General features: G+C 38.1%; 1 protein-coding gene across 2 annotated transcripts in view; it reads right to left on the bottom strand.

Annotated features, from left to right (window-relative positions):
• lrba (LPS-responsive vesicle trafficking, beach and anchor containing) overlaps positions 1-12,257 on the bottom strand; it is a 257,927-nt gene that overhangs the window by 162,692 nt on the left and 82,978 nt on the right. For both annotated transcript variants that reach the window (XM_084402975.1, XM_084402976.1), the window contains exons 30-32: positions 3,382-3,557; positions 681-759; positions 437-570 (exon numbers count right to left, since the gene is read on the bottom strand). In XM_084402975.1, the coding sequence (XP_084259101.1) occupies positions 437-570; positions 681-759; positions 3,382-3,557 (389 nt within the window). The remainder of the gene's footprint in view (positions 1-436; positions 571-680; positions 760-3,381; positions 3,558-12,257) is intronic.

Below are 12,257 nucleotides of genomic sequence, written 5' to 3'. Positions count from 1 at the left end.
CAGGAAGCTGGAGGAAGAGGAAGGAAGGAAGCATTTTTTGTTTGAATTGGCTCTCTAAAGTCACCCTGCAGCTATTAATCAGCGTTTCATTTCTCTGGGTGGCAGTGGACAGGCCAAACACTCCTATGAGTGTACTGACCTCTGACCCTGTGCTCTATAAAAGAACACTGCTATTATAATCAGTGAGTTAAAAGATACTTTCAGCCCCTTTACAGCTTAAATCTGGTTAGAGGTGAGAGAGGGGGTGTGGGTGCTTTTTTAATATATTGGGAGTGATGAGATCTCTCTGTGTCAGTATGTGGTGTTGTGAACCTCACTTCAAACCGTAACAAGAGTGCAGGCCTTTAGTGGTACTGAAACTATTAATACAACTTTGAGATGCATTTGTGCGAAATATTCTGCAAATATCAGTAATAAGAGCAGAAGAGTAGCTCACTGGTGCCCTCGATGAGTAGCTCCTGTCCGTGACTGCCCAGCAGTGTGCGAGAGAGGAACGGTGCAAAATCCACAAAAATTTCTCGGAGTAAAGGAGCTGCCTTCTCCAGAGCATGTTCCAATCTCTCTGAGATACTGAAAACACATACACAAACACACTTTAAAAAAAATTAACAGACTGTGAAATACCAGAATAATATCAAATCAAATATGTATTTCTGGAGGAAACCGAAAAAAAAAAAGACCTCATGCTGGGGGCGGAGCTCTGGGTCACTGGGGGTAAGGCAGGGACAGATGGCAGGTTGGAGCTTGTGGAGGTTCCTCCTGCAGAGAATACAACCAGTAAAATACTCATTACAAATACATACATACTAAACAATACAGGGATCCAATAAGCTAGAACAAGCACATCTTCCATGAATAAATCTTCACTAATTCTACAGATTAAAGCTGGGTGAAATGACAGACAGATAATCGTTTTGACATTTATTATTTATTAATATTATTATATACTATATGCTACTGTAGCCAATTGCAGTAGAAATACAGTAAAAACTAAGAATTACAGTAAATCTAAAGTTTCTTTTTTTAAAAGGACACAACAACAACAACAAGAATGCATTACATTGATCAAAAGCAACATTTATAATGTTACAAAAGATTACTATTTCAGCTATTTTTTACTTTCAACTCAAAGAATCTGGGGGAAAAATGTATAAAGGTTCCCGCAAAAGTATTAAGCAGCAAAAACAACATTGATAACAATTAAAAATGTTTATTGCCAAATCTGCATTAGAATGGTTTTTGAAAGATCATGTGACACTGAATACTGAAGTTTCAAAAATTCAGCTTTCCCATTACGGGAATAAATTACATTTTAAAATGTATTAAACTAGAAACCAGTTATTTTAAATTGTAATAATGTTTCACAATATTACTGGTTTACTGTGTGTTTGATCAGATAAATGCAACCTTGGCAAGACTTCTTTAAAAAAACTAAAAAAAACTTTTGAACATGACCAATTCTGAGTGATAATGCACATGATATCAGAGTTCAAATGAGATCAGAGTTGATTCATGAATTTATCACTAGATAACGACAGTTTGAAGTGATGACCTTAGAAATAAGCTCAGCAAACATCTAATACCATTTAGGCTACTGAAGTTTATATAGCAAAAACACTTTATATAGCAACTTTTTAGAACAACTTAAGCAAATTCATTGTGAATGTACTGACAATTTACTAACAACCTAGTAAAATCACCCTTTCCTGCAGCTATCTACACGGTCATATAAAGGAAAAGAGAGAAGATGTGTGTTGAAGCCCTGAAACCATGTGAAATGAGCTTTAGCTGAATGATTGCTCTGCTTTGGTTAGCATTCATGTAAAATAAGCATTAGAGCAGCTCTTACACTCCCCCTGATAAAACAGCCCATAAATTCATTAGCCCTGTGTGTGGCTGTGATTAGTGTACGAGTAATTATATGTCAATAAATTTAATCTTGCCCTGCAAGTGTCACATTTTGGGCTAGTAAAGGTCTTGGCACGATCACCCTTTCTCTCACAGGATATCACACCACAATAAATCTGCATGCACTAATAACTCTACACACACACACACACACACACACACACACACACACACACACACACACACACACACGGAGTCTCAGGGCAGGAATAACTCTAGCAGGATGACAGGCAGCATCGTGGAATGTTTCTGGCTGTGGGGACAGCGGCTCTTAAAGCACCAACATGTGCTTGTGCGGAGATGAAGTAGCCACTTCAAACAGCCCGGAGAAAATTAGCTTATCACTATTCAGCTGGGACCTGCCCCTATCCTCGCACACACATACACATGAGAACCATAAAGACACAGACAAGCTTACAACCTCAAGCATGAGATATAGGCCCATGAGTACACTAGTTCAAAGACAAGAAAAGCAAAAGGGAGCTAAAAACAATCCCTTCATGCACAAAGGATCATGTGTGCATGCAGATGTTGATTTCACTATATTAGAAAGGACATAGATGCAATGGTTTTAGACAGAGGTGATGACGTTGGCTAACAATTCAAATCTAACCTTTAATCATCACACAAACTTGTTGATATGATTAGATTTACTGAAAAACATGATTTGCACGATGTATCAGGATTTTAAATTGTGAAGACCACTTTAGATGACCTTAAGTTGGTTCAACTAAATCTGTGAGGGCTGTGTTTTAACTAACAATGAGCAATATATTTACTAATCATTGTTAGCCTTAGTTAATAAAAATACAACTGTTCGTTGCTAGTCCATGTTAGCTCAGGTCCATGAAATAATATGAACAGATACAACTTTTGATTTTAACAATGTACTGTATTAGTAAATGTTGAAATTATCATCAGCTAAGATTAATAAAAAAAAATGTAAAAGAATTTTTCATTGTTACTTCATGTTAACTAATGTTAACAAATTGAACCTTATTATAAAGGGTTACCAATCACATTTTAAAAGATATTAAAATAGAAAACAGTTATTTTAAATTATTACCGTACCAATATTACCGTTTTTACTGTATTTTGATTAAATAAATGCTCAGTGTGCATAAGACTTCTCTTGAACAGTAGTGTATATTTATACTTTATTTATAGAGGATTTGTTTTGCTCTAGAAACTTTCCAGATATCACAAAACCATCCAAAAAAAAAAAGAGAAAATCTGGTCCTGGAACATCTTTAAATCATTAAAACGACTAAATTAGTAGTTGGGTTATAATCTCAGGTCTGATTAATTGTAATATACAGTACAGTGATTGTAAAGGACAGAACACAGGACTGATTCATATTAATATCCTATACTGGGATTGAGATATACATTTCTATAACTGAGGAAACAGCACTTGGGTAATGTGTAGGTAACATTGTAGACACGATCATTCATGAAGACGTCCCCACTCACCTGGGGCGGACTCTGTGCTTTGAACAGTGTCTCCTGCGGACACCACAGACACACTGTCGACTGGAGTTCCACCTGAGGATGCAGCAGTGGCTGATGGGACGGATGCGGCTGTGGAGACTGTGCTCATTCCTGGTGAGGGAACCCCGCCCGCTTTCTTGGGTGCAACAACAACACTCCTGTGAAAGAAGACAAAAGATTGCCATTTCAAATAAATGCTGTTTTTTTTTTTCACTTTCTATTCACCAAAAAAGATCCTTTACTGTCAATAAAATAATCAAATAAATGCCGCCTTGGTGAGCATTAAAGACTTCTGTCAAAAACATAAATTTTGAACATTGATACATTATATACAGTGAGGAAAATAAGTATTTGAACACCCTGCTATTTTGCAAGTTCTCCCACTTGGAAATCATGGAGGGGTCTGAAATTGTCATCGTAGGTGCATGTCCACTGTGAGAGACATAATCTAAAAAAAAAAATCCAGAAATCACAATATATGATTTTTTAACTATTTATTTGTATGATACAGCTGCAAATAAGTATTTGAACACCTGTCTATCAGCTAGAATTCTGACCCTCAAAGACCTGTTAGTCTGCCTTTAAAATGTCCACCTCCACTCCATTTATTATCCTAAATTAGATGCACCTGTTTGAGGTCGTTAGCTGCATAAAGACACCTGTCCACCCCATACAATCAGTAAGAATCCAACTACTAACATGGCCAAGACCAAAGAGCTGTCCAAAGACACTAGAGACAAAATTGTACACCTCCACATGGCTGGAAAGGGCTACGGGGAAATTGCCAAGCAGCTTGGTGAAAAAAGATCCACTGTTGGAGCAATCATTAGAAAATGGAAGAAGCTAAACATGACTGTCAATCTCCCTCGGACTGGGGCTCCATGCAAGATCTCACCTCGTGGGGTCTCAATGATCCTAAGAAAGGTGAGAAATCAGCCCAGAACTACACGGGAGGAGCTGGTCAATGACCTGAAAAGAGCTGGGACCACCGTTTCCAAGGTTACTGTTGGTAATACACTAAGACGTCATGGTTTGAAATCATGCATGGCACGGAAGGTTCCCCTGCTTAAACCAGCACATGTGAAGGCCCGTCTTAAGTTTGCCAGTGACCATTTGGATGATCCAGAGGAGTCATGGGAGAAAGTCATGTGGTCAGATGAGACCAAAATAGAACTTTTTGGTCATAATTCCACTAAACGTGTTTGGAGGAAGAAGAATGATGAGTACCATCCCAAGAACACCATCCCTACTGTGAAGCATGGGGGTGGTAGCATCATGCTTTGGGGGTGTTTTTCTGCACATGGGACAGGGCGACTGCACTGTATTAAGGAGAGGATGACCGGGGCCATGTATTGCGAGATTTTGGGGAACAACCTCCTTCCCTCAGTTAGAGCATTGAAGATGGGTCGAGGCTGGGTCTTCCAACATGACAATGACCCGAAGCACACAGCCAGGATAACCAAGGAGTGGCTCTGTAAGAAGCATATCAAGGTTCTGGCGTGGCCTAGCCAGTCTCCAGACCTAAACCCAATAGAGAATCTTTGGAGGGAGCTCAAACTCCGTGTTTCTCAGCGACAGCCCAGAAACCTGACTGATCTAGAGAAGATCTGTGTGGAGGAGTGGGCCAAAATCCCTCCTGCAGTGTGTGCAAACCTGGTGAAAAACTACAGGAAACGTTTGACCTCTGTAATTGCAAACAAAGGCTACTGGTACTAAATATTAACATTGATTTTCTCAGGTGTTCAAATACTTATTTGCAGCTGTATCATACAAATAAATAGTTAAAAAATCATACATTGTGATTTCTGGATTTTTTTTTTTTAGATTATGTCTCTCACAGTGGACATGCACCTACGATGACAATTTCAGACCCCTCCATGATTTCTAAGTGGGAGAACTTGCAAAATAGCAGAGTGTTCAAATACTTATTTTCCTCACTGTATATATATATAAAAAAAAAACATTTATAAAAATTAAATATAATTAAATCTTTTTTGTGGGTAGAATGGAATAGTTTTTAAAGAATTTGATCCTTAGATTAGTCTTTTTTAATGTTTCACGAACAGCAGTGGAAAATAGACTCTGCTCTGGTAAATACACAGAGCAAGAGAATCAAGTACTCAGTCAAAAAACCATTAGCTCTTGTTCCATCGTCGGCCCTGTAACGATGAGACTGATGATGTCGGCTAAATATGCCGCACATAATGTGATTTAGTATAAAAAGCCGCCCAGCTCACAGAACACAAGAAGCCCATTTACCGTGTTAGTGTAATTAGAGCCCTGTTTCCCTGACATAGAATATTCCATAATGGCAGCATCTATCTTCCGACCAATCAATGGCCTCCCAGCTCCTGTCACTCAGAGCTCTAAACTTTGTGATTGATTAAAGTTGGCGGTGTGTTATGGTCTAGTAGCTCCTGCGTGTCGCAGTACAGTGTCATATCTTATGATAATCCCATAAACAAGTTGATTTGCGGTTAGGTGAATAATACAGGTTCATCCTAAAGTTCTGGAGTGTGCACACAGTCTCAGTCAAACATTTGGACACACTTGACTGAATGTATAATTTCCCATGATCTTAAAAACGATATGATCTCATTATTTATGCTTACATGCTTGAAATTAGTTTTGTATTATACATGTATAATATTCAGTTATATTTTGATATGATTCTCATATGGACCAGAGCTTCCACTGAGATATTAGAGCGAAAAGTGAAAAAAGTGCAGCCAGAAACCTTATTTATTAGGTGTGCAATTGTGAAAAATATTTTCCATTCACAATTCAGACATTGAGTTGTTTTGAACTATGAATAGTACTGTACATGCGATTTAATAATAACAAAAATAAGTCAAATGAAACATAAAAGCTCATTTATTATAGTTGCTTTTCCATGCTTCCCAAAACAACAAGGGGCAGTCATGGAATTTGTTCTTGGAAAGCATTATTTCGTCCCATACTTACACAGTGGGAGCAAGCATTCTGGTATCTTAGCTATGGACATTTCCATCTGTATGCCTGCATGTATTGTTTTATGTGGGCAAGAAAGTGAAGGAAATCAGCCAACAAGTAACTAACATACATAGGAACCTTCAAGACATTAGATAGGCCTATACGACCCAGGTTTCTTAACATGAGGCTGATTGAGAAAGTGTCTCTAGGCTAAAATATGAAATGCTTGTCCATTTGTGTTATAACACAGTTTTGATGATTCACAATTATTCAAAAATGTTAAAGTAATCATAAATAATAGGTGTGTCCAAAGATTTAACTACTGTACTTCCAATGACAAATTATTTTGTTAAAAAATGAAAAGTCTCATTAAAGAAAAGAATGCATGTTGATGTAAACCAGGGTGGAAACTCAAGTAACCACGGTAACACTTCCATAATAACATATGGTAAAAAGTTATAATACAAAGAACGCATCAGTATTTAAGAGTTTTCATAATGATGTCATGGCTCTCTGTTGCACTCTACATTGTCTAGAGGTAAAAATGGAAATGGTTCATATCAGCTGAAAGCCCTGACAGTGCTCTGGCCTTTCACAGCGGCTAGTGTTCAGTTTATCAGTGCTGACAGAAGGGGTAATGCTACGCAGTCACCAGCTCCTCTCCAGAACACATCCATAGAGACGCTACAGACTGAGGAGGCACGCTAGCATCAGATAAGAGCCGTCTAGGACAGACTGCTTCAAACGTCCCGCTGGAAGTTGCCTGGAAGTTAAAGCACAGGAATGAGAGTTCTCACACCATTTCTACACTTCACTTGAAAATAGTCCAAGAAAACGAAAGAGGAATTTGTAAACTGGAAGGCTTGCGGTATCATGCTCATGACATCAGCATTTGCTGTACAACAGTTCACTGTTCCAAAAACTCTATTAGAGCGCATTCCTGTTCTCTCTCAAGTGCATGTTTAGCGCTGACCGCTGGTGGGATGGTGGGGGTGGACGGCTGCTGACGGAGGGGGGGGTGAGCGGCTGCAGATCCATCTGCTCAAAGGCGCAGGTTTTAAATTATTCAGCACACCATTAGCCACACTTAGCCCCAACTCACTACTGCTGTCAATTAATCAGAGCTGCCAGGTGTGTACCACCAGACGAGAGGCCAGTGCTGACCAGCGTCCATGGAGTTTGGATTCCAGATGCTGAATTATTTAGCAGTTTTAACCAACACTCTTGGAGACGACATGTAAACAGCATGTTTCCCGTAATCTGCCCGAATGTGAGATCGGGTGTGAGGAAATGTGTGCGAGAACCTGATCTTACAGGACATGAATCGACATTTTGTGCTGATGTTCAACAAGGGCTGAACAATCAGCTTCCTCACGCAGAATAAAAATAAAATGCTGCTTTAAATTAGCCCTGCTGGATGTAAGCTTAATACTGTGTTGTTTTATTGTTTAAGGCAAATAAAGTACCTACAAAGAGGTCCCACTTTATATTAAAGGTACAATATGCAAGAATTTGTTTGCCGCTAGAGGGCGCTACATTCCAAACAACAACAACGGCGTAGCTTGATGACGATGTGAAGGAGCGTGGAATGATGGGAACTGTCGTTTTAAACTCCACCGTGGATGTAAATCAGTCAGACGGGAATCGAAAAATCATGTTCACGGATGAGGTTAAGTTTTATTTTTATAATGACATGCTTTTTGTGGCGAGGAGGGCGTGGTTCAGCGCGGTCTGTAATGAGAGAGAGAAAAGACGAGCGTCCCGCAAGAAGGTCAAGTGCAAATGACGAACACCTGTATCTTATTGCAGTGATCGGCGTGGAGAGACCGCTTATAAGCCGCGCGCTGGAACGAGAGAGAGACTGGAGAGAAAATTGGACGCAGAGAAAGAAAACCGGTGGATCCGAGCTCTCATTTTTGAACTGTTTTGTGCCGTCGCGGTTGCCACGGTGAATGCGCGTTGTGCACGACTTTTGTTTGTTTTGTTTTATTTTAATAAAGTACGAGTCCCAGTCACGCCGATCCCTGTCTTCTTCCTTCCTGACTCTTGAACCTCATCACACTTTTATTTCATTAAAATGAATTAACAGCAATCAGCTTGGTAAGGCTTAAAACTAAATTAGTTATCATAACGTTAGATGTTACTGTATTTGTCGAATTCATTGTTGTGATAACGCGGCGCAGTTTTACGTGTTCTAAACAATTGTTGTAAAAGTACATTCGAACATACCCACATCATTTGCCAAAATACTGATTAATCTTTATGTATAACACATGCTATATTTATTTACATGGCCATAAACACCAGACGTGATAAACAATGTCAATAAACTAAACACAAATCTAAAGCAATAATACTTCCCTTACATAAACATAACTATTACCGAATGCTACATTTGGAAAATATAAAATTAAGCATGCTTTGTCGACAGAACCAGCTGCAATCGGTAAAGAATAATTGTGTTCCATAACGACTGCACGAAACAAGCTAACGTTTGTTGCTTGATAGACGCTACAACTACAACTTCCGCATTTGTCCAGGACTCCACGCAGTACGAGCGGAAACCGAGGGTAACGCGGATATGACGCAATTGACTGGCGACTCCCAGCTCCCCCCTGCTCTAACGCCCCGTTTCCTTGGTTAAAATCGCAATTTTCTCACGATTTAAAAATAGTTGGAAACATTTGGGATATTGTAAGTAATCAACTTAACAAAATATATAACACTGGCCTTGAGATTATGGGATATTTTAATGCAAAATTCTTACATATTGTACCTTTAAGTGGCTTTAACTACTATGTACTAACATTGAAATTAATAATTTGATACAATGGACTTATTGTGTACATACATGTTTTTACATTGTACTTATATTTAAAAAATACCTGAATGTAATTACAGCTGTAATTAATTTATGTAATTACATTTGTAAATTACACTGTTGACCCTTCCCTTACACCTTAACCCACCCTTAAACCTACCCATACCACCACACCTGTCCCTAACCTTACCCGTATTCCACCTCAATAGCAGCAAAAGTGTTTTGCAATACAACATGAACACAATAAGTACAATGTACCTACTTTTTGATGTAAGTACATAGTACTTAAAGCCACTATAAAATGCGACCCAAACGGATAAATAACCATGTTAGTTAGACATCCAATGTGGTGACAATCTAGTTATAACTGGATTACCTTGAGAGTGTAAGTTTTAATTAAAATATTAAAATATTATAATTTTTCATCTAATTTTTATAGTTGGAAAAAAAAAACTGTTGTCAAGAACATCAGTAATTTCGCTATCTCTGTGACATCCTAACCCTTTCTCCGCCCATATTTATTTGGTGATGTGTAAATCTAATTTTGTCCAACAAGTCATTATGACACCATTCACTGGTTTCTGGATCCTATCAGCAAATATTTGCAGACTTCATGTCAAAACAAAAGCGGGGTAAGAAAGACGTATGATGAAATCAGGATGTCGTTGATAGTAAATAAATTTAACGTCTGTTTTACCCTTGACCCCAGTCCTGTTTTATCTGGGAGACCCTGTATTTTTTCCATATATAACACTCGTAAATCCCCAGGGATTCAATCACACCACCCTGGGTGTTCCGACATACTCTCTGTTAAGCAAGCATGCATGCATGCATGCTGGCACAGAGTATAACTTCAGTGAAGCTCTGTGTACATAGTATGAATGGAGATAAATGCAGCAACACTAATCACACTTCAGTAGAGGGAACAGCGGGAGAATTCATCGCTCTGGGTTTGAAATATTTGGTTGGTATTTTTTTGGTAACTTATTCATACTGTATGTGTGGTGGAAGAGTGCAACAGAATTCTGACTATCTCAAAATAGTCAAATCAATGAAATGAGACCAAAAAAACAAACCAAAGCATGACTCAAAATGATATAGAGAGAGCTGTAACAAGAGAGAGAAGCGAGAATGGAGGACAGGACAAGTGAGTGTGTGTTGAAGAGGGAAAGTGTGTGAATGGACTTGGAGAACAGCAGACTCAGATCTGGAGTCATCCAGATAACTCGGCACCTCTCTGCTGGGGGGAATCCTAAGAGGAGATAAGACTTTCCCTTGCACTCTGGAGTAAAATAACTGGGAAGAAGCAGATGAGCATGGCCCAGTTGGATCAAAGGCAGGTGTTGGGAAAAGCCCAGAGTATATTGTTAGATGATTCTCACCCCATGCACCATGAGTTTCACCTCCTCCCCTCTGGTTTTCATTCATTTTTTGTGTGTGTGTGAAGATCTTATGTGTTTTATATCCTGGTATTGTTTGTATGTGATTGTTTCATGCTTGTATGCTGCAACCATACATACCTTGTGAAATTAAAAAAGATGAACTGAACTGAACACTCCTATGTGACATGACACTCCATTTAAAATAATTTTAAGCAGCATTTTTATCATTATTTTACTATGCACGCAGATTTAATAACTTATCTAATAACTTATTAGCTACAGTACATATGCAAACAAAAAAATGTGTCATTTAAATTATTACACATATATTAATTCAATTAAATACAATTCATTTAAATACTTTTAAAATGTAATTTTTCAACTTAGTAGTATTTAAAGTGAATTCTTAGAAGCAAAAAGTGGCAAGCAAGCCACAGCACCTAAAACACACACATACTGTACTTTCAGATCAATTGAAATTATTTTGAATCTAAAATACTGATGTTGAAAAAAAGCAAAAGAATGGAAAAAGGAACACAGGAATTAGACCAAAATTGAACTGAATTGGTGAACTGAAAAAATGAGTAAAGGCTTGTTCACACCAAGACAAATACTCAGTGGAAAATTCAGTATAACATTTTAATCTGAATCAATGGATGTTAATGCATCCATTTACATTCCGTCAATAATACAGAATTTCTTTTTATAGAGGTTTTCTAATTTATTTTCCATCGCATTACGAAAAAACTGACCAACCAATAAGATTGACACTTTTGGTCACATGTTCAGAGCTGCTGCTGTTAGATAAAACTATGACTAACGACAGTAAATAGCAGGGGGAGAATATGGAACCTGCATAAACTGTTAAAAAAATCATTTTTTTATTTTAGTCAAGTAAACTTAATTTACTGCGTTTTTCCAATTTATTTGTCCAATTTATTTGAATAGACAAAATTTTAAGTTACCTTAAAAAACAAAAAACATGCTAAAAAGAAACAAAATATAATGAATTGAGATTATTTTTTTTTTTTTTTACAGTGTACAATAAACCATAAACACCATAGCAAATCTAAAAATCTGGATGGCTGTTTGAAAACGTAAATAATGTTTGACTTTCTTCTCTGTGACAAGCAGAAATACAACTTTTGGTTTGTCAACAACAACTGCTTGTCTATATTCACCACCTACTGTCAGAGAGTGAATTTGCATTTTCATTCAGCCCGTTGGTCTGAACAGACAAACCACATTCAGAAATTATTTGTGTTGTTGTGAACAGGACTGGGTTTGACCAAAGACCCGATGGAGAACCAAGTCCTTTCAAAATGTCTTTATTTCTCAGAGGTGGTGGCAGAAGCGAGCTGCAGTGAATGCTGGGAGCTTTGAGCTCATCCTCTGCGGGAGCCAGCATAATCCCTGTCCTGATACCAGCAGCGCTGTGATACCTGACAGAGCATTCCTCAGATAAAACACAAGGCCAGATCAGAGGGATGTCTCACAGATGCCCAGAGCAAAAAGAAAAGAGAAGAGATGTGAGAGAGTAGGAGGTAAACAGAAAGAAGATGGCATGGCATACTGCTGTCTATTTCCAACACAAAAGCAAAACCTCCCTTTTTTATTTCTTCAGTCTCTCCTTTTTTCTTTTTTGTAATAAACCCTCTCTGGTTATGTCAGACTTACACGCAGACAATGCAGCAAATAAAAAC

The sequence above is a fragment of the Rutilus rutilus genome (assembly GCF_951802725.1).
Source record: "Rutilus rutilus genome assembly, chromosome: 2".
Classification (NCBI taxonomy): domain Eukaryota; kingdom Metazoa; phylum Chordata; class Actinopteri; order Cypriniformes; family Leuciscidae; genus Rutilus; species Rutilus rutilus.
Note: the sequence above shows the minus strand (reverse complement) of the source record. Positions and strands in the feature narration are given on the sequence as shown.